Here is a 24,260-nt window from a genome sequence, read left to right on the forward strand (position 1 = left end):
TAATTGATGGACTGGAGTGGTGTGGATTACCATGATGTTTTTATCAGCTGTTTGGACTCTTCTTCTGACGGCACCCATTCACTGTAAAGGATCCATTGGTTTGAGCAAGTGACGTAATGCTACATTCCTCCAAATCTGTTTTCTGTTCCAGCAAATTTCAGGTTCAAGCAAATTGCTCCTTTACCAAACATAGGCTATTCTACATCTACTTGCAGTGACCATAAAGCCGGTTTTGTACAGAGACCACGTTTCGGAAGTCACAGTGATTTTTCCATTGTGTTCCCTTAATGCTGAGCTGACATTAGAAACCATATTTAAAACTTATTCAGATATATTCATACTGTAAGTACGCCGTGCAGTGCATGCATGAAGCTTTCAGTGTTAAAGTGACAGAGTATTAGAAATAACTACAGAGAAGAATAGCATTAGATTGATTGATTATTTATGTTTTTTCATTGAACAGTATGAATTTGACTTTGTCCAACTAGAGTAGGATGATTTAATCGTTATTTATAAATGTTTTGTTGCCTTTATGAGAGATTTAAACCTGAAGCAATAAATGGGTCTGTCTTTTTTTAAGATGTTTAATGTACAATTGCACAGTGAGAGAAGAAATTAGTTGCATTTTACCTCAACTGACATTTATCGTATGTGAAATTTGAGTTGTATTTACTTCAACTTCAACCAAAACGTGGGCATTGCGCTTTAAACACTATACTGAGGCGTAACGTGTTACATCATGACCAAAGTTGCAACACTACATGGAATTAAATTTGTGAGTGAACACAACAGCCAAAGCCTTCTGCACTTTGATTTGTCCATTTAAATCCCATGTTCCTCTCTGTGTTGCACAGGGACTCTGTTTGTGAGGAACTAATTAAATTCCTTTGAGCGAGGCGCTTGGATTTCAATCCAGCTCACTAATCTGCTTTTAATGTTCATGGAAGTTTCTTCTGAGGAACTCAACGGGAGAGATGCTGTGCGGGTCTCCTGTTTGATCATTAGACCACAGTTAAAGATTATAAATGTCTGTTTTCAGGAAGCGTCTGCATTTATTTATTTACTTGTCAGGGTCATGTCCTATACTGGCCTTTCAAACAGTTCAGGGTATTGTATTGCATACTAAGTAAGCACACTTTGTTCTGGATTCACTATAAAGAGTGAAAACACACTGTCTTCCATTAAAAAGCCATGTGAAATACAGAAAAAAAAAGATTCTATGATTCGTTTGTAAGCGGGGTTAGTTATTTTTTGTCATATTTACTTTTTAAAACATCACAACAAACTGTGTTTTTCGTTTTCACTAAAGTTGCTTTCTTCAAAGGGAAATGCAAAGGCATAGGCCTATGTACTGTACTTCCCAGGAACACGGTCGTATTTAAAGCAATCTGTGTAGAATTTTTTGTATTTATGTCGAGTTCTGATGATGTAAATGCTAAATCTAAATATTTCTCTATTAAAACACCTCTTTGGCTCATTCTGTGATACTGCTTTTATTCCAGTTGCAAACTTTAGGTAAAACTTTTGCAAGGTGTGAAACATTACGGTTAGTTTTTAACTCTCTCTCTTTGTTAACCTACTCGCTAGATTAGTATAAAGGCTGTGAATGTTTAAAAAACAGCTTTCAGTCAGATAAAACCGTTTGTTTTCCAAAGAGCCTTGAGAAGATGCTAATCTCACAAGCTGAAGGTCTTCACTCTTCAGTGCCCTTGTGGGCGTGGTTTGCAAAGCCAGTCCGTTCTCCGATTGGTCAAGCGAAGATTTCCTCTTCTATCATTGGTCCATTATGGACTCGACGTAGGCGGCAGTGCAAAAAAAAAAGAAAGAAACTGCGTTCATTGTGGCTCCAGAGTCAGGGAGCAAGTCCGTGCATGTTTCTCAAGAATCTCGGAGCCAACATGGCGGCCGGACCGAGGCAGTTTCCTTCATCGTTTTATATGAAAACAACTGAAAAAGTAGGAGGGTAGCGTAACACAACAACATCAGCGTCACATGATTCATAAAGCCAGGCTGCCCTGTTCCAATATGGTGGTCAGCTTGGCGGAGCTGCGTCTCCCGTTGATCATGTCGTTCCTCTTCGGGCTCGGAACCTGCAGCCTTCAAGAGCCGCAGGTTTACGGACTGCGCCTGGAGGACGTTACCGAGCGGGTGTTCATGCGCGAGCGGGTCATCGTAGCTCCGCACGGGACCACCTTCAAGCTCAGATTGTTTGGGTCCTACCTGTCCAATGAGACCTGGCCGTGGGTCGCGTTCGCCGCGGATGGAGGCGGTTCGGTTGACCCGTGCGGGCTGGAGGAACTCCGCAACTCTTCTGCGTTCCGGTTACGAAGAGCGTTCCCGTCAGATGACGAAAACAGCGGGATTATAGAAGTCCAAACCGAATCTGCAGCATCCAAACCGGAGAATAAAGATGCAGAGCCTGTGCTCCATCATTTCTGCGTCTTAAAGGGCCAGACATGGGGGTCTTTCGGGTCGGACAAGTTGGTTATTAAGAACCCGGATGTGCCATCAGATTACATACCATTATGGGGTCTGATTTTGGTGGTTGTGCTCCTGGTTTTGGTTTGCATTGTGGTCAGATGTGTGAATCTGAGTTTGCTGTGGCTGGACCCACTGGAGCTGTATGTTCTGCACAGCTGCGGTTCGGAGGATGAAAAGCGGGCAGCCAAGCGCCTCAAGCCCATCCGGAGGAGAGGAAACGTTCTAGTTTGTTCGCTCTTGTTCATTTGTGCTTTGGGTCACTCAGGGCTCGGCGTCTTGTTGTACCGTCTCTTGGGGTCCATCGTGCCCGCAGTGTTTACTAGTGGCTTCCTCATATTCCTTCTGGCTGAGCTGGTTCCTCATATTGTATGTTCGGGTTATGGGTTCCAGATGGCACCGGGTTTGATATGGCTGGCCCAGATCTGTCTCATCCTGACGTGTCCACTTTCTTGTCCTCTCGGCCTCCTGCTGGACTTGATCCTGCACCGGGACGTGAGCACTGTCGGCATCCGTGAGAAAACCATGGAAATGATTCGGACTAGTGTGAACGATCCGTATAATGAGTTCGTCAAGGTGGAGTTCAGTAAAGGCGCTCTCAGGACCAAAACCGTGGAGGACATCCTGACGCCCCTGAAAGACTGCTTCATGCTGCCCTCCACGGCCGTGCTGGACTTCAACACCATGTCTGAGATCATGCAGAGCGGTTACACCCGCGTCCCGGTGTACGAAGAGGAGAGGTCCAATATCATCGAAATCCTGTACGTCAAAGACCTGGCGCTGGTTGACCCGGAGGACCGCACTCCCATGACCACCATCACCAAGTTCTACAACCATCCTCTGCATTATGTTTTTAATGACACCAAACTGGATGCAATGCTGGAGGAATTCAAAAAAGGCATGCCAATCCTAAACAGATGCCTAAAAATGATGTGTATCGATGTTAAACCGATATTTTACCAATCATCTGCAGTTATTCCTACTTACCTGACTAGGCCAATATCATGTAATATTTGGGCTGTTATATTAGTATAATTCATCTGTACTATTAATCTGTGTTAGAAGGGTTTTCATAACTTGATGATCCTAAGAAAATCCAGTTTATGAAATTTAATTTATATAATATTTTGACTTTTATTTCAACTTTTTTATATTATTATTATTTTTTATTTTTTATTTTTTTTTACAATTTAAAACATGAAAGTAATAGAAACATCTTTCGATATTTAAACATTTAGTATTTTATAATCTAGTATTACTACTATTACTATTGTTATTATTGTCAGAATAATTATTGTTTTTTCCCTGATGAGACTAATACTGAATTACATAATTATTAGTTTTTTTTCACTCCTTTTTTTAAAAATAATAGCATTTTAAATTAAATTAAAATCCTAAATTATTTAGCAATAATAATTATTATCATTATTATTAATTTAATCAAGTTATTGTGTTATTTTAAGCAGACGGCTTCAAACTAGTTATCAATGCAATATTTGACCAATTATTGCCTTTAAGTGTATATAAATATTTGAGATTTTATTTTTACCAAACATTTTTTATTTTAATAAATAAATAAATATTTATTTATTTATTTATTTATTTATTTTATTTATACTTCAGTAATTGATACTTTTTCCCAAATTGTTTATTTTTTTGTTATAATAAATCTAAAACAGTGTTTATTATTGCATATGATTCTGATTGTTTAGTCACTATTTTTTTTTAATGGATTTAAGAATGTACATTTGATTCAAACAAGGTTCTTAAAAAGCTTCTTCTTCTAAAGCACATGTTCTCTCTCTGTCTTCATAGGAAACTCCCACCTGGCCATCGTTCAGAAGGTGAATAATGAGGGCGAAGGAGATCCGTTCTACGAGGTTCTGGGTCTGGTCACGCTGGAGGACGTCATCGAGGAGATCATCAAATCTGAGATCCTGGACGAGTCTGATGGCTACAGTGAGCAGCTGCAGGATGTGCTTCTTGAGTTGTGCTTCTCTCATTTGAACTGAATTATAATGGGTTTTGTCTCATTCCACAGTGGACATGAAGGTGAAGCGTCCGATGGCCCCGGTGGAGATCCCTCTGGAGCCACGCAGCGTTCACGACGAGTTCTCCATCTTCAAACCTCCAGAGGGCGAACCCAAGATCCGCACCTCTCCTCAGCTGTTGCTGGCCACCCATCGATTCCTGTCCCGAGGTCTGCCTGCTTTAACGTGAAACAATGTGTCTTACAGTATGGGTTAAGGGCTAGAGGTTCACACAGCCTTGAAAAAATCAATCGTTTTTCTCTTTCTCTCTTAATTGCATTCTTTAAAATGATTTTTTACAATCCCTATTCAGTATTTTTGAACAACAAAAAGCAGCATTGATAATCGTTGCAAATGCACTGGTCTGAAGGAACCTCCCATGTGTTTCTGGATGCTAAAACTCTTGTACCCATGTTAAAATCACTAGTACTCAGTCTAGAGTTACTTATTCTTCTCCAGGGTAAAATGTAATTAAAAATAGTTTGATTAAACATATAAAACATATGGAGCCTTGTACATGACGTGATAGATTTGTCACGGCCAGAAATGAAGAATTCCTTCCCTCGTTTAGTAAATCAGGGCAAGGGAACAAATTAGTTCACCATGGCCACACTTTATTATAATTATAGAACAAATTCTTTATTTGTTACCATGATTATTCTATTCTTTGTCATGTGCATGGCTTCATTGTTATAATAAAAGACACCAATATTTGGGGTCAAATGTTTGGGGTCGGTACAAAAGTTTTTTTTTCCATTTAATATTTTTATTCAACTAGGATGAAAAGATCAAAAGTGACAGTAAAGGCATTTATGATGTTACAAAATAATTCTGAAAAAAAAAAAGTATCAGTTTCCACAAAAACACATTAAGCAGCACAACTGTTTTCAGCTTTCCAAATCAGCATATAGGAATGATTTGTGACCCTGGACCACAACACCAGTCTTAAGTGTCTGAGATTTATACAGAATAAAGAAGATTTCAATTAATGTATGGTTTATTAGGATCTGACAATATTTTGCTGAGATGCAACTATTTGAAAATCTGGAATCTGATAGTGCAAAAAAAAAAAATCTCCTTTAAAGTTGTCCAACTGAATTTTAGCAATGCATATAACGAATCAAATATTAAGTTTAGATATATTTACGGTAGGTGAAATATCTTCCTGGAATATGATCTTTACTTAAAACCCTAATGATTTTTGGCATAAAAGAAAAATAGATAATTTTGACCCAAACAGTGTTTGTTTTTTAGCTATTGCTGGCGACTTAAGACTGGTTTTGTGCTCCAGGGTCATATTTCTGAAGGATCATGTGACACTGGAGTAAGCTTTGACCACAAGATTAAATTACATTTTAAAATATAACAACTATTTTTTTTTGATCAAATAAATGCAGCTTGGGTGAGCATCAGAGACTTGTTCCAAACATGACCCTAAACAGCAGTGTATGTCTGTTCACCTGACTTCAGTTTGTCTGAACAAGCCTCAACTTTTAAAGGACGTTCCCCGTCTCTCGGGTCAGCAGCGGGACGATTCGTGCTCGTTATGTGCTGGTTAATGTGATTTCATACTCCTCTGTTTCAGAGGTGGAACACTTCGGCCCTCAGCGTGTGTCAGAGAGAGTCCTGTTTCATCTGCTGCGGCACCCCAGCGTCAACCAAGAAGTGAAGTTTGACCCCGCGGTCCGGCTCAGTCCTGACCACTACCTGTACACACGAAACCATCCGGTGGATTACTTCATCCTGCTGCTGCAGGTGCACGTCAACACTGCAGAGAAACACTGTACACTCTATCTGAAGCTGATATTATTATTATCAGTTGGAGTAATAACATTGATCACTTAATAATAATAACAACTAATTGAATTGTTTGTTATTATTAATCTATCAGAATGTTTGAATAGTGTTTTGATAAATATGATAGTAGTCGTAGTGTAAGTGTCTTCATTATTGAAATATTGATATTTAAAACGTTTCAAATATAGTTCTGTATTTGATAATTTAGCATTGGTTCAATTTAATTTAATAAGTTGATTTAATAAATATTATTTAGACAAGTAATAGTTCATACAATTAATGACTATTATTATTTTATATATATATATATATATATATATATATATATATATATATATATATATATATATATATATTAAATTTACTTAACATTATCTTAACATTGCTAATTTAACAATAACTATTTTTAAGAAATTAAAAATCTATTTAAAATATTTCTAAAATTGATTATTTCATAAATGTCTGTGTATATGGATGTGTGTGTGTGTGTGTATATATATATATATATATATATATATATATATATATGTATATGTATATGTATATGTATATATATATATATATATATATATATATATATGTGTGTGTCTGTGTGTGTGTGCTATAAAATGTAAATCTATATTTTATATTAATTTAAATGTATATTTTAAATGTGTATTTCTTGGGTGTTTTTGTGATGTTTCAATCGCGTGTGTGTGTGTGTGTGTGTGTGTAGGGACGTGTGGAAGTGGAGATCGGGAAAGAGGGTTTGAAGTTTGAGAATGGTGCGTTCACATACTATGGTGTTTCGGCGCTCACTGCTCCCTCCTCAGGTTTGTCCTGACGATATATGATATTATGATAATCCCAGATCCAATCCAAATCAGTCATTTTAATCACAGCCGACTCGTGAATGTTGTCATTCGTCTAAGACATTCCTTTGAGTTCTGCTTGTGAACTGCCTTGTGTTTTGAGAGCATGAGGACTATACGGAGCTGTTGTTAAGATGTTTATGACCACACATGCTGCAAACTTTAGTTTTTCTGTCCTCACTGAGAGTAAAATGCTGCAGGAAGTGATAAGTTTGCATCCAGTTAGAACTTTTTTGATTTTTACTATACAGTTCAGTGGATTGTAAGTTTACACCACTGAGATTTCGCCGTGGGCGGAGCTACCCGCCGCAAAATAACAAACACACAATCCAAACAAATGACACCGTATCTCATAGCGGATCATTTTACGCGGTAGCGGTTGATTTAGATAAACATCTGAGGAAGAGATAAGATTTATCGCTTGTTGTTTTATTGCGCAAGGCCTGATTGAGATCAGAGTGTTATTGCTGTGAATGATTGCAGTCTGTGTTCAGGTATATTGACCGTGATGATTGTTTGTGTGTTTAGTCCATCAGTCTCCGGTGTCCACGCAGCATCAGACCCCCAGAGACCCCTTTGAGCTGGGAGACGCCACCAGCCCGTCCAGCTACTGTCCCGACTACACAGTCCGAGCCCTCACTGACCTGCAGTTCATCAAGGTGAGCGCAGAACAACACGCTCAGCTCTCGGCTCAACCTCTGCTTTTCTTCTGTTCTTCCCCACACTTTTTGCCATTACTTTTTTTATATGTATGCATTCATATTTGATCATGGATCATTGCTGTTGAATCAGAATTGACTGGTCTTTTTGTGCATGATTCCTCAATGCATTTTTTTCCCATGTTCATTTTGATCAAAACATACATATCTGCTCCATAACTGAAACAACTTTATTTTTCAGCTGAGGTTAAATTTAAATTTCAGTCAGTGATTGTTTCTCTTTTTGTTTGCTATATATATATATATATATATATATTATACATAAATACACATTTGATAACATTTGAAGATACATTAAATATTATTATTATTTTAACATGAATTTGTTTTATAATTTTAACATTTAAAATATTTTTATATATTTGTATTATTATAACATTTATAATTATTTTTTCATCCTTATAATATTTTTTATTTTAACATTTATAAATATATTAAATATGTATATTCAAATATTTTGAGTATTACTATTATTATTATTATTATTATTATTTTAACATTTAAAAAATATATTTAAATTGTATTTAATGTTTAAACATTGATCATTTGCTATATGTATTACATATTTTATATATTGCTGTTGTTGTCATTTTGTAGTTATCTTAAAATGTACAATTATATTTTAAGTACTGAAAAATATAAGTATTTATTTCCTATTTGTAATAGATAATGAGCAATGACCAATCTAAGTCAACTTTATATCGTACGGTTTTTTTAGTTTGTTTTTTACAATTGAACTTCATTTCCCTCAAGGAAGAATTGACGTGCACAGTGTTGTATCTTTTGGTCTCTCCAACATTTTTGCGACAATTTAAAGTTTTTTTTATATTGTTGTGATACATTTTTATTTTGGAACTTATTGAAGATTTTTTTGGATAATCATAGAGTTTGTTTGTCTCACGTGAGTAATGTACTTGTGTGACCGTCAGAAAAGGTCAGCTTTGTGTTTTCTGCTGTTAAAATGGGCGCTTGTCCCACAGGTGACCCGTCTGCAGTACCTCAACGCTGTGATGGCGTCGCGGGTGGCCCAGAGCCCCGAGCCGCCTGAAATCAAGATCCTGCCCAACAGTCAAACCAAACTCCTGAACGAGAAAAACACTACTCAAGGTACGATGCATGAACACCGGCACAGATGCATGACACCGAATACATAACAATATACTCTGTGCGACTCTGCTTTTGATTTAGCGTTTCTTTGTAATTTGCTAGCGTTGGAATGTTGTGGAGTCTAAACATGCAAGAACAGGTCGACCGGGAATTTCTATGAAACTTCATCGCTCTCTTCTGCTGAACTAAGACTGTGTTCTTTCTTTGTCTTTTTCTCTCCTTCCCTCCATTTTCTCCCTGTTTTTATTTCCATTAGACTTTCAGCTCCACTTTTCATTCTTTGACACAATTGAAAACTTCTGTTAGTGTGCTTTGCATGAGGTAAATGCAAGTGATAAGCATGGTACCTTACGTTTGAAACATGTATCCCAGCAGTGCATCGATGCCTCACAGAGCGCCACCAGGTGGTTGGTATGATACATCAGCGCATGTCAAATGATACGCATAGTGCTTACATTTGAATGCATCACTGATATCAGCTTAAGTCAGTCTTTTATCCTTTAATTTTTTTCATTGACACCGTTTTGCAAAGTAACCCTCTTCTATATTAATGCTGTCTGTTGGCTCCTCCGCATTAAACTCTCAGACAGGATTTAAATGTCCAGGTAGGTCTTCTTATGAACTTCCCTTTACTCTACCAAACTGCTTACTTATCACAAATGTTAGGTTATTTTTCCATTTATTTATTTCAGCCAATAAATAAATTAACTTCGATCAAGAAATACTTTAATTTAATAATATAATAGTCTGATATTGCAAAATATATAGCCCCTATATTATAATGTATATCACTAGGATATATATATATATATATATATTTATTTATAATTATTTTATATTTGTTTATTTATTATTTTATTTATAAAATAATATTTTATATATATTTACAAATAGTAAATGGTTGAATCTCACAAAACCAATATAAGAGCACGTCCAGGTCATAATTCACCCAAAATCAAAAGACATAAATAAGAAATAATATTATGTACATTATCTTGTCATGCTCATTACTGCAAAAATAAAGAAATAAAACAAGTATTATATACATATTTAATATTTAAAATATGTATACATCGTATTTGTATTTGTTGTGCCATTTTTAAAAATACAATAAAATGGATGAGAATCTAATAAAGATTGAAAAGGAGAAAAAAAAGAAAAATACGTACATACTGATAATACAGGCTATATGTGTGTGTCAACTTTACATGAATTTTTACCACACGTCTACCGATTAATTACTTAATAAGCTAACAATTCTGATGGTGTCATAATTCTGAGAAGATGTGTCTCAATCCTCAACTTGAATTGTAATGTATTTCTGGTCATTTTGGACACTGTCCACAGAATGATGTGAGAATATGTCACCAGAGAACCATGTTTCAGTGTTTTTGACGGATGGTTTCATTCTGATTTCCCGGGCTCTGCAGGTGCGAGCAAAAGCCAGGAATCCAGGCCAGACGAGGGGCTTCACAGCCAGAGAGGAGCGTTTTGACCTCTATCTAGCCTTCCTGCAGAACTCACAAGGATGTTATTATGACAACTCATTTGTTTTTGTCATCTTGAATCTTTTACTCCTGGAATGCAGCGATTGAGCCAGATGGAGGACTGTTGAGGAAAACAAGAGACGTGATGTTCAAGACGTGTCTTTCTGGTCAGACGGGATCTGTTCGCTCTGTTCTGCTTATTCAGCTGTTCCCTGTGATGTCACTTCCTCTGCACTCTGTTCGACTTCACTTATTTCCTTAAGTTGTATGCATGTGCTACTAAATTAAATGTTGTGCCAAGATCTTACCACCCCTGTCCTAACACACAAGCAGTATTACAGCCCTGAATCATCCAGCCCTACTGTGCCAAAATGGGTTCAGAGCCACAGAAAATAGGCATTTACTCACCCTCATGCCACTCCAAACACATAATCTTGTCTTTTCCAATTAATAGTGACTACAGCTGTCAGTGTCCCTCTGTAACAGCTTCACTGAAGCACTCAAATGTTATTCTCCATGGCTTAAGTGCTATCAAATCTGAACACAAATAAGATTTTAGACCTTTGGGGAAGTACACTATTAAAAAGAAATGTTCTATATTGGCATCTATGGTTCCATAAAGAACCGTTAACATCAATGGAATCTTTCCATTTTACAAAAGGTTCTTTTCTAGAAAAGGTTGTAGAATATTCAAATGTTTGGTTGGAGCTGAACTGAAGGTAGATTGGGCAGCCCTGCCATAGAAGAAGCACTTTTGGGTTCCTCAAAGAACCTTTCAGTGAGCAGTTCTTAAAATTACTATTTTGTGCGTGTAAAGAACGTTTGAAAAATATAAAGAATCTTTCAATGGAATGAAAAGGTTCCATGGATTTTAAAGAGTGCGCTTCTTTTTAAGAACTGTTCATTGAAAGGTTCTTTTTGGAGCCAAAAAAAGGCTCTTCTACATTTATTAAAGATTCCAAAAGGGGCGTTTAGAATGTTGCAGTGTGTGTGTGTGTGTTAAAGGAATTATTTTAATAATCTAAAGAACTTTTTTTCATTATCAAGAACCTTTTGTGCAATGGTAAGGTTCTACATGGAACCACCAATGCTAGTTTAAAAAATACGTATTTTTAAAAGTGTATTGCATTCATTGCGAAAAACCCCTTTTGGAACATTGATTTTTTTTTTGTGTAGGAAAAGATTAATCAGTAATAATCGCATTAATGCTTTCCAAATACAGGTTTAAGGGTGAGTCCTTAGGTAGAATATTCCTTTTAGGTCCCGATAAGTCAGTGCCAATGTAAGTTTATCTACAGAAAACTTGCAAGAAGTGAAAAGCTGGATTTTTCACATTAAAATTGGTCTTCAGTGCAGAGGTATCACTAATTAGTATGGGAATAGGTCCTTCTCTGTCTTAGAAATTCCTATGATTGGTCCATTTAATTATCATTACCTTTGCCTAATATATTTCCCTCCAAATCTTCAGATTGTTAGATTGATTATTTGCTGGAAAAACATAAATTCGAGAGCGACGTTACAACTTCTGCGTGATCCTGACCCAGTTTTTCACTGCATGTCTACATCCGGCTGCCATTCAATTCTGCATCTCAGAACAATTGCATATTAGGTGACTAAATGCATGACTGTAGCAGGTGTAGCTAACAGTATAAACTAAGTTCCAGTTCCATTGGATTAACATGCAATTTGATTCTAGCAATTCTGAAAATCCCAGTGTTTTTGAGATTGTATCATATTTTGAAATGTAGAAATGTTGTGTAATTAACCTAAAACTTACTCCTTAATGAGTCTAAAATATTTTCTGGCATTCCATGGTGTTCTGTTCCATCCGCTTGTCCTAGAGAAAACGCTTGGTTTAAACATTTCAAGTTTATTTTCGATTTCTATAGCATGCCAGCATACACTACCATTCAGATGTCTGGAGAATGTGTTTTTAAACAAGTTTCTTATGCACACCAAGAATGTTTATTTGATTACAGTTTGTGAAATAATTGTGAAATAATATTAGTTTAAAACAACAGTTTTTCATTTGAATATATTTTAAAATGTAATTTAATTAATGTGTTGCAAAGCTGAATTTTCAGCATCATTCAGTGTCATGTGATCCTTCAGAAATCGAATCATTCTAATGCTGATTTGCTGCTCATGAAAAAATTCCTAATATTATCCATGTTCAAAACAATTGTGCTGCTTCATATTTTTGTGGAACCATTATAAATTGTTTTCAAGTATTTAATGATGAATAAAAAGTTCACAAACAAGAATAGCATTTATTTGAAATGGCAATCTTAAATCTCTACTATAACTTTCGATTGATTGAGTTTATTATTTCGGAATAAAATATGAATTTATTTTAAAATAATCATGACCCCAAACTTTTGAACGGTAGTGTGTAATTTGGGTTTTGATGTGCAAAGGTGTGATTTGAGTAACTTTCAGGATAGCCTTAATGTTCAAGAAATTCAAGCCTTCATTTGTTCTGTTTTATTGATGCATATAACCAATTTTAAGCAGTTATTTACATGTGTGCTTATTTATGTTGACATTATAGGCCATCCGCTAAAAACTGACTTCACCGATCAGTGTGTGATCCAAGTAAATATTTTTCTGCTGTTCAAAAAGTTGTACTGTTTGTTCTGTTGTAAAAGTCAAATTATATTGTCACAAAATAACGAATGTACAATATATATATATATATAGATAGATAGATAGATAGATACTTAAAAATAATTATCTTGGTTTACTCTATTTATCAAAAGAAATGCTGAGATTTTTGCGTAGGTTAGAGATGACTGTAAATTAATTTCTGAGGTTGTAAAGTGGGAACAGTTGCTGGCAGATGTCAATTCTTCAGGTACAAACGTAGATATTACCAGGGATTCAAACACGCTTTTACTTCTGACCAGCCATTTTTGGTGGTTGAGATTCTAATCTTCTCTGTATTGTACTTGAGCCGTTGAATGCTCTTGATATCAACTCTTTCACAGGAAATAAACACAGCCCAGTGCATAACTGATTGTTGTTCGTTTTGTATTATGTTACCAGTATGCTAGCCATTAGTAGCCTACATTTTGCTTAAAATGTCCAGGTTTTTGCTTTGTTTTTCTATTGATGTGCTTTTTACAGTCCTCCTACATTATATGCATGCGTGTTTGCATTGTTTTGATAGTTATCTGTTCATACCGCCTTCTCGCATGCCACGATTGGTTGATTATACAGTGCCTGCACGCTATTGGTTGAATACATGTCAGTCATTATAAATACAACAGGGAAATTAAAGCTAAAAAACAGACATTTTAGGCAGTTCAGACATCTCGGCCATAAATTTTTCTGATGGTATAGTGACTTCTTATAAGGCAAATGCTTTTCTTCCCAAACGTGTGTTATGTGAGCATAGTGGGTCCGAAATTCTGTGAAAAGGTGCAGAAATGTGCAAGTGCATCCACTGTAATAACGACAGTGAATTGCACTGTAGGTGGCTCCTACTAGTTGCTTTAAGTAGATAAGGACAACTAATCTAATACCATGACACTCGGGTATTTATGTGTGACATAATTGTCTAAAACATATTACCAGAGGAGTTGCCATACATCTGTAGCATTTAAAATAATGAATGTGCCGAGATATTGATAAAAAATAATCCCTTTAAATATTAAGTCAGGAATAATTGACGACAGGCCGCTGAATTATTCGAAAAATAATGCTATTGCACCTCGGGTGTGCCAATCACAAAGCACTAGATAGCTGGCCAATCAGAGCACACCTCGCTTTTCAGAACGATGAGCTTTGTGAAAAACGACGAAGTCAGAATGCGGGGCATAGAGGAGAAACAATTATGTACAGTGTGTGGAAAATAATGTTTTTTGAACCTTAAACCACATAGACACATTTATTAATTTACACACAGTATTAATCCAAATACACAAAATAATGTTCTTTAGCTACGTCATATGACCCTTTTAAATTTTTGATTTATTTAGAAAACAAACACCAACATGTTGTTCAGAGATGTAAAAAGCCCTGTGGCCACTGATGCCTATTATAGAGTGTGTGGCTGGGGCTTTGTTTGAAATTATTTATGTTGTCTAAATTGTGCAAAAACAGGCAATATGGGTAGAAGTTTATTGAACTGTTGAGACTGCATGACATGAGACTGCCACATGTCTTGAATTTGTGATCATTCTGAATGTATTTTAATAGACTGAATCATGCAGTGAAAATTCATTTTATTGCAGCCTATATTAATAGCTGCTAAACACAACCATAGTATGCTTCTGCAACGTGCAACCAGGGGCGGACTGGCCATCGGGAGCACCGGGACATTTCCCGGTGGCCTGACGGTCATTCTGGCCTGCCGCCTGATAAGGCTGACGTGCAATAGGCTGTTATGCAACTGCAAATTAATTGACGGTTTTATGAATCTACGGATCAGGCGATCGCGGAGTGAAAATGACACTACCACATGACCAAGCATCATCGAAGCACTGCCTAATTGGCTATATCCAAAGGCAGGCTTTATCTCACAAAATCGAGCAGAGACGGAACGAATAAAAAGGAGAAAAGCCCTGGCCACAGACGCAGCAAATTGCTGCAAAATCCCAGCCATGTTCGCCAGTAAGTGAGCAGGTCGGTCAGAATTGCATTTATATTTACTAGGGATGGGACGGTTCACTGAAAAATCCGAACCGCTCTGTTCACCACACTCTTGGGGTTCTATATAGAACCATAGGGTTCTTTACTCAACTCCAAAGAACCTTTTATGCTAAAAAGGTTCTATAATGACAAAAAATAACCTTTTTGGCAAAAAGGTTCTTTAGGCTATTATTCATTCATATATTACATTATTCTCCAACATTTTGTATCCGTAATTAAATTATTGTTTGTTGTAACTTAATATCACATTTTAATCATGCAGATTTTTGGAGAAAAACTGAAATGGCACTCTTCGTGTGATATTGATTAACTACATAAAATGATATAAATATATACATTTTCTAACCCCCATATCTTGAATTTTGTGATCATTCACATGCATTCATAAATGTATTTGAATAAACCGAATAATTCAGTGAAAGAACGCACAAAATGAGCACGCGCACTAGTATGACTTCATCATGTAACTGTACATTAGCCTAGATGCGTGCACTTTTTAGACACGATTTGTTTAGTTTTTGAATATACTTAATACTGTTAAAAGGCACATCAGTAAAACTAAAAATACAAGTCCATATATCACACCTAAACACGCTTGGAAAATGGAATTAGAACTATCCACTAAATTAGTTAATGTCTATCCATATACAGCTATGATTCGCCAACCCCAAACTGACTCAAATGATTCGCGAACCCGCTTTGAACTCCCGAACTGATTCAAATAATTTGCGATCCCCAAACTAACTCAAATGATTCGCAAACCCGCTACGAACTCCCGAACTGACTAAAATGATTCGCAATCCCCAAACTGACTCAAATGATTCTCTAACCCGCTCCGAACTCCCGAACTGACTCAAATGATTCACGAACCCGCTTTGAGCTCCAGAAATGACTCAAATGATTCGCGATCCCGCTACGAACTCCCAAACTGATTCAAATGATTCGCGATCCCCAAACTGACTCAAATGATTCGCGAACCCACTTTGTACACCCGAATTGACTCAAATGATTCGCGAACCCGCTCCGAGCTCCCAAACTGATTCAAATGATTCGCGATCCCCAAACTGACTCAAGTGATTCGCGAACCCGCTTTGAACTCCCGAATTGACTCAAATAATTCGCGAACCCGCTACGAACTCCCGTACTAACTCAAATGATTCCTGAACCCACTTTGAACTCCCGAATTAACTCATAAGATTCGCAATCCCGCTCCGAACTCCCGAACTGATTCAAATGATTCGCGATCCCCAAACTGACTCAAATGATTCGCGATCCCGCTACGAATTCCCAAACTGACTCAAATGATTCGCGATCCCGCTACGAACTTTCAAAATGACTCAAATGATTTGCAAACACGCTTTGAACTCCCAAATTGACTCAAATGAATCACGCTCTGAACTCCCAAACTGACTCAAATGATTCACAATCTGAAGTTCACAATTTGGTAATATAAAGATTCCTCCTTTGAACTCACACCTCTTCTGTGGGTTTTATTGTTCTGGGTCTGAATTTGGGTTCCTGGGGTCTCAAAAAAGAAACATTTTCAATCTCCAAGGTGAACGTTATGACAACACACTCTTAGCAAAAAGGGTTCATTGGGGTTCTATTTTGAACCATAGGGTTCTTTACTCAACTCCAAAGAAACTTTTATAATAAAAAGGTTCTTTAATGACAAAAAAGAACCTTTTTGGCACAAAGGTTCTTTAGGCTATTATTCATTCATATATTACATTATTCTCCAAAATTTTGTATCTGTAATTAAATTATTTTTTGTAGTAACTTAATATCACATTTTAATCATGCAGATTTTTGGAGAAAAACTGAAACGGCACTCTTCTTAATATATACATTTTCTAACACCCATATCTTGAATGTTGTGATCATTCACATGTATTCATAAATTCATTTGAATACACTGAATAATGCAGTGAAAGAATGCACTCAAAAAGAACACACGCATTAGTATGACTTCATCATGTAACTTTACATTAGCCTAGATGCGTGCACTTTTTAGGCACGATTTGTTTAGTTTTTGAATAGACTTGATGACGTTAAAAGGCACATCATTAAAACAAAAATATTTGTTCACATATCGCACCTAAACACGCGTGGAAAACGTAATTAGAACATATGTAGCTATGATCAGCTGTTCCTTCATATTGGCTGACCTTTCAACGTTGTCACGGGAAAGGATGAAGCTGATTCCTCGATTGGTTGGTTCTTGCACAAGTTACCTTACATCGGTAAGTCTTGTTGTGCTTGTTGCAAACTGTTAAATTTTGTGTTTTCTGATCGTAAGCTTAACTGCAGATAGTGCTCTAAGCTAGTTTTGACCACACACTCAAATGGTAATGAAGAACTGCCCTACAGAACAGAACAGAACAGCCATACAATCTGCAGTATGAGACATACGGCCAAATCAAGTTTCTTATTATTCTTGACATCCATGAATAAAAGTCATGTGGGTTTGGAACAACAAAGGTAAACAAGTAAATGGTGACAGAATTATAATTTTTTTGGGGGGGTGAATGAATGCTTTAATTCTACTGATAATTGATTTTCAGTTATTTGTGCTTTGTCACTTCAAAAATTTTTATTTATATGAACTGTCTTTTGCTCATTTCAGCAAACAAAAAGATGCAAGACTGCAAACTTTCCAGTACTCCTGTGTGCTGATAATCCGGTTTCCACCCAGTCCCAGGAGGTTTGTCTGTTTTATGAGTGTTTTAACATATATGTATATATGTATTATCACCTTTATTTGACCAGGAAAGTATTATATTGGTGCTCCCCTGGCCACACTTCAAGAACCGTATACATCCATAGTGAGGAAAAGGGCTCAGAAAATCACTCTGGATCCCTCTTATCCAAGTTATCCCCTTTTCGAACTTTTGCCATCTGGCTGGCACTTTAGAGCCGCAAATACCAGAACAGGGTTCACAAGAACAGTTTCTTCCCCCAGGCAATCTAAATCATGAACAGGTAAATGTTTCCCAATTATGCAATAAATATGTGCAATATCCTTATATTTATTTTTTAACCACCTCCATCCTAGTACATCCCTGCATCTCACTCTATTCTATTCCATTATCATCTGTACCACAACTGTTTATACAATTTCCTTTTTCTTTTTTTTTTTTGCGATATTTGTCTATTTATATAAAAATAAAAATCAGTATGTTGTTGTTGTCTCTGTGTACTGGAAGCTTGTGTCACTAAAACAAACACCTTGTATGCGCAAGAATACTTGGCAATAAAGCTCTTTCTGATTCTGATATGTTTGGATATTCAGCCCAAACCGTCAGTCTGACGTCACAAGAAAAGGAATGCCATTCCATTCCAGAGCAGAAGCAAATGTTCAGATTTTGATTAAAGATATATATATATATATATATATATATATATATATATATATATATATATATAATTAGTATTATTAACCATTTACACAAAGTAGTATTATCCAGCTTCGCTCCTCCCGACGCAGGTTTACAAGCCACTGTTTCCTGCGTTTTTCAATCAATTTCTTGACTTTTTCCCGCTTATGAACAACACATTTTCATACACAATAAAAGCTCCTTGTAATTTTTTGGTTTGGCCGATTTGATCATCCATAAACAACGTAACGTAACCACTTCTGCTAGTGATTCATTTGATTCAAAATCACTTCCTGCCCTCCAGCTGCATTCTGCACGTCATCAGTGATGTCATGTACATGTTAAAAGTGTAAACATAAAGTGTGTGCACACGATAGGGAAATCTAGAGCAGGAGAAATAGAGTATGTGCTATCCGTACATAATAAAACGTAATTTTGTGCCAAAACCATTGAAATGATCTTTCATTTTTATCATATTTATTTGTTTGGCCAGTGTTCTTGTGGGTTTTGGTTATTTTGCTGTTGTAAGACCTTTGAAATTACTGAAATAATTTGGCTAAGTGATGAAATGTGGTCCAGAGCTGCCTGGAACCACGTTTGCTGTGTGTTTCCCTGAAAATAATTGCATCAGTGTGCCCAACCCTGTTACTGGAGATCCAACCCTAATCAAACACACCTGTCTGGAATCAAGTGCTCCTTCAGATCCTAATTACTTGGTTCAGTTGCGTTTGATCAGGGTTGGAGCTGAACTCTACAGGAAGGTAGGTCTCCAGGAACAGGGTTAGAAACCCCTGCAATGTTCATCAGCCAATCAGATTCAAACATTCAACAGCCCCTTAGTATAATATCTTGTACTTGAGGCAGATTCAGCCAAAAACATAATATATATTAAATTATAAAAAGAAATAATATGAAAACAACAGGATTATTTGACTGTTTGAATTTTTTCTTAGATTTCTAAAATCTTTCATTTTTAATGTTGTCTACTTTAGGGATGTATTATAGCTTATCTATATACTCATTAAATACTCATTATTTACATATGAGTATAGTTTTGGTATTTTCTTTTTATAAACTTATGACCAATTTCCTTTTATTAGTCACGTCATGTCACAAAAACACTGAAGACCATATTTGGAAGTGGAAGTACATACAAGGTTACATCATGCTTCTGTGTGAAGGCTACATGCATACAGTACCATTCAAATGTCCACCAAGGCTTCATTTATATCATCAAAAATACGCTAAAATCAGTAATATTATGAAATATTATTACAGTTTAAAAGGTTTCTTATTTTAATATATTTTCAAATGTAGGTGAATTTATTCCTGAATCAAAGCTGAATTTTCAGCACTATTACTCGTTTCAGTAATTCACCTCAAATTATGAAACTCGTGTAATGAATAAATTCAATGCACACAGACTGAAGTAGTCTTTGGTTCTTTTAATTGTAATGATTTTGGGTCACATTTAACAAAAACCCACCAATTCACAGTGCATTGAATTTGTTTTTTTCCGGGTTTTTTTTTTTGTTTTGTTTTAAACCCAATGGACCAATACCAGCAGATGACATTGCACCCCAAATCATCACAGACTGTGGAAACTTAACACTGGACTTCAAGCAACTTGGCCTATGAGCTTCTCCACCCTTCCTCTAGACTCTAGGACCTTGGTTTCCAAATAAAATACAAAACTTGCTCTCATCTGAAAAGAGGACATTGGACCAATGTGCAAAAGACCACTTCTTTTTCTCCTTAGCCCAGGTAAGACGCCTCTGATGTTGTCTGTGGTTCAGGAGTGGCTTAACAAGAAGAATACGACAACTGTAGACAAATTCCTCAACACGTCTTTGTGTGGTGACACTTCTCTTGATGTTTTGACCCCAGTCTCGATTCGATTGAAGCAATCAATTTTGCTTGACAATCCTCACAATGCTCTGGTTCTCTCAGTTGGTTGTGCATCTTTTTCTTCCACACTTTTTCCTTCAACTCAACTTTCTGTTAACATGCTTGGATACAGCACTCTGTGAACAGCCAGCCTCTTTGCCAGTGAATGTTTGTGGCTTACCCTCCCTGTGAAGGGTGTCAATGATTGTCTTCTGGACAACTGTCAAATCAACAGTCTTCCCCATGATTGTGTAACCTAGTGAACCAAACTGAGAGACCATTTTGAAAGATCAGGAAACCTTTGCAGGTGTTTTGAGTTGATTAGCTGATTGACATGTGACCATATTCAAATTTGTTGAGATAATGAATTAGTGTTTAGTTTTTTTGTTTGTTTGTTAAATCTGAGCCAAATCATCACAATTAAAAGAACCAAAGACTTAAACTACTTAAGTCTTTGTGCATTTAATTTCTTTAATTCACAAGTTTCACAATTTGAGTTGAATTACTAAAATAAATGAACTTTTCCACAAAATTCTTATTTATTGAGATGCACCTGTAATTTAAGATAGTATCCCTAATGATGCAACAACATTTACACACATCCTTATAGAACACACCTAGAAAGACTGAGTCACAGGATTGCAGGATAAGATAGTAAGAGTAAGGGTTTGGATTGTTTTGTGTCACAATTTCCAGTAAACTTTAAATCCTGACTGATTGTGTATGTTTGACCTATCAGAAACCTCATGAGAATACAATAATATTGTCTTAAAATGGTAAATCTGCATATGAGCAGTTTTTTTTTGTGTTCTCCTGACAAAAAGTGTCAGTGCAGCGGAGTTTAACATTTTATATCAGCATTTTGCAGAAGCTAAATGAGGAAGTTTCATAAATGCAGAAATTCTCCCAATATTTGTTTAAATGGGTGAATAGGGATTGCCTAACTAGACAAAACTCCTAAAAACCCTCTTTGTGGAAGAATTTATTTTCAGAATGACCCAATTGTGGACATTCTTCCATAGACGGAAATAGTGAAATTAATTAATCCAGAACTTTTTATGTTTGACGTCAGAAGCTTCTAGAGGGCACTTTAGTCTGAAGTAATGAATTTAGGTAAAGGGTGCAGAGCCAGTGGTGTTATTTATGTATTTATTTATAGTTATTTGTTTTTTTTTGTTTTTTTTTAGGCAGTGCTTAAAAAACGAAAAAGGTGTTTTGTATTTTTGTGACTTGACAAAATCTCATTGTATAGTTACTGTATGTTATATATTTGAATGCTCTAATCTAAAGCATAGAAATAGCATAAAATGTTTGCAGATATTTATGAAACGTACTAAGTTCACATACAAATTTTTCTTTCTGTTTTTTTACTTGGTCCGTGTGATTCCACACACTGGTAAGTTCAATAGTACTATGGCACCCCAGGTTGTCAGCTGGCAAAAAAAAAGCACAGGGTACTAAAATGAAAGTGAAGTGACATTCAGCCATGTATGGTGACCCATACTCAGAATTCATGATCTGCATTTAACACATCCAAAGCACACACACAGCAGTGAACACAAGCACACACCGTGAACACACACCCGGAGCAGTGGGCAGCCATTTATGCTGCGGTGCCCGAGGAGCAGTTGGGGGTTCGATGCCTTGCTCAAGGGCACCTAAGTCGTAGTATTGCTGGCCTGAGATAAGAACCCACAACCTTAGGGTTAGGCGTCAAGCTCTCTAACCACTAGGCCAAGACTTCCCATTTCCCAGCCACCAACTTTAAAAGCCTTGCCATCTGAAAACTTCTATGACCAGAGACATATTAAAATGTGGATAAATCACCTTACATTGTAAACTTTGCTTGTTACTGCTGTGTTTCCTCAATCTGGCAACCCACATGAGAAACAACTCTCACTGGTGGTGCGAGGACCCTATTGGAATTTCCTAGTTTCTATTTCATCTTCTTCTCCAGAATGAATTGCATTTTTGAGGGCCTAACCATGCTTGTTAAACTCGTGAAGTTTTGCACACGCACCAGAAGTGAAAAATTCACACCTGAATTGGGTTTCTGAAATGTGTGTGGCAAAATGGCTCAATAGCACCATCTTCAATATTTCAACGACGTGCCAATCAAGCTATGTTCTCCTCTTCGAGATTAAATCAGATTAATTCCAAATTTGATCAGGGTAATCTAAGCCCTTTGTGAGGGTAAATTGGAAAGATCTTGTTTTCATTGAAAATGTAATTAAAATTTGGACTGCAGTACCCATTTCAACCACTTAGCAACATTCTTTAGCTTAAAAAAAATTAAAATGAACAAATGTCCCAATGACATAAATTTCAGCACTCTGTTCAGTTCAGTTTTTGGATTCATGCAGATTGCGAGCAGAACAAAATTGTAAACAAAGACTGTTTTCAATTTTTTTGGGACATTTAAAGTCAGAAATTTGTGACATTCATTAAGTGAGTGAGTGAGTGAATTGTTTCACTTGAATTGTTACGCAAATGGTATAATTTTACAATGTATTCAAACTGAAACATAATTTTGCACCCCACTGAATAAGAATATCACAAACACAGTAATGACTTAAATAACCATCTTCTTTCTCGATCTCATGTGGACACTTTTTGCAGCCCCTGCTGTTGACCTCTCTGACCCCTGAATGTAATATTATGGGCTGTTATCTGGTCCTTGCAGTGGGGCTTGAACGAGTCACTGCTGTTTCAGGGATCATGTCTCAGATCAGTCTAGAGTGAGTTACTGTATGCACCCGAAAAGATTTACGGCTCCTCACAACACAAACAGTAAGACTGCATGGAGGACTGAGACTCAACAAGAAAACGTTGTAGGTAAGAAACTCTCTTACATTTCTTTCAAGCACAGGTACATCTCAAAGATGAGTGTACAAGCTGTGTGTACATTTTGCTAAAAATTGGTGCCAGTGGAGACAGGGGCTAGTTCTCACATGGGTTACATAAAAGTAAATTTAATGTTTTTAGTTTCATGAATTTTATCATGTGTAGTTCAAAACTGTTGAAAATTAGGATTATTTCTTCCTACAAACGAAAACTTAAGTTGCATCACATAGTATTGAAAAGCAGTTGGAAACCACAAAATATGAACACACAAACAAAATAATAAAATTTATTGAAGCCTGTAATAGGCTGTTTAATTTCATAATTTTCATTTGAACAAGCCTTATACATTTTTAGTAGTCAAGATACTGAGGAAAAAGTCACAAAAATGTTTCACAGTTAATTTTTACAAAACCATTTTTGTTACTGGATGCCTTGTGCAAAAATACTTACCAAAAATACAAAAATTATGTCATGCTTATCTTGGTTTTCTTGTTGGTACTTCCTCAAACTAACGCCTTTTAATAGCTTTATCATAAAAAACAAATGCTTCTCTGCTTTTTTTTTTAAGAATTAGTCATAAAATATAATACCAATGGCAATATTTTTCAATGAACTTGAACTTTTAAAGAAACTTTGTATCTGTATACTTTCCTTTTTAATATCTAATCATTTAAGACAGTCAAAACATTTCAAAGTGACTCTTAATTTCATGAATGCAGAATCATAAAACTTCAATGAAATAAATGTTTAGATTCGGATTAAATTATAATTTTACCATCGTTAGTGCATGCAAGCTCGTGCTTTAATTTTCTTAAGATAAAATGTAAATAATTAGCTTTACAGTTCTCTATCGTGACATGTAACAAAGGAAAATAGGGAAGATTCTTTACAATTCCAAAGGAACACGTGCAACTATAAAAATGTTATGTGGAAACGTAAAAAATTTTACTCTGATGGAGTTGATTACGTGATTCTTAAAAAGGGGAAATTCAGGCTGAAGTGTATAAAAAGCACACTTCCACTGTCAGAA

At 36.2% G+C, this 24,260-nt stretch overlaps 1 protein-coding gene across 3 annotated transcripts; it reads left to right on the top strand.

Moving 5' to 3' along the window:
• The first annotated feature begins 52 nt into the window (after positions 1 to 52).
• On the top strand, positions 53 to 13,486 carry cnnm3 (cyclin and CBS domain divalent metal cation transport mediator 3). Of its 3 annotated transcripts, XM_026274457.1 has the most exons (10): positions 53 to 3,376; positions 4,294 to 4,437; positions 4,520 to 4,678; positions 6,094 to 6,263; positions 7,021 to 7,117; positions 7,685 to 7,815; positions 8,856 to 8,982; positions 9,239 to 9,303; positions 9,569 to 9,587; positions 10,413 to 13,486. In XM_026274457.1, exons 1-8 carry the CDS (start codon positions 1,993 to 1,995, stop codon positions 9,286 to 9,288), a joined length of 2,262 nt encoding a protein of 753 aa, XP_026130242.1. In that variant the 5' UTR covers positions 53 to 1,992; the 3' UTR covers positions 9,289 to 9,303; positions 9,569 to 9,587; positions 10,413 to 13,486. The 3 variants fall into 3 exon arrangements, with proteins under 3 accessions (XP_026130242.1, XP_026130241.1, XP_026130240.1); XM_026274456.1 differs by lacking the exon at positions 9,569 to 9,587; XM_026274455.1 differs by lacking the exons at positions 9,239 to 9,303; positions 9,569 to 9,587 and having other exon boundaries at positions 55 to 3,376.
• The last annotated feature ends 10,774 nt before the right edge of the window (positions 13,487 to 24,260 follow it).

The sequence above is a fragment of the Carassius auratus genome, chromosome 10 (genome assembly GCF_003368295.1).
Source record: "Carassius auratus strain Wakin chromosome 10, ASM336829v1, whole genome shotgun sequence".
Taxonomy (NCBI): Eukaryota; Metazoa; Chordata; class Actinopteri; order Cypriniformes; family Cyprinidae; genus Carassius; species Carassius auratus.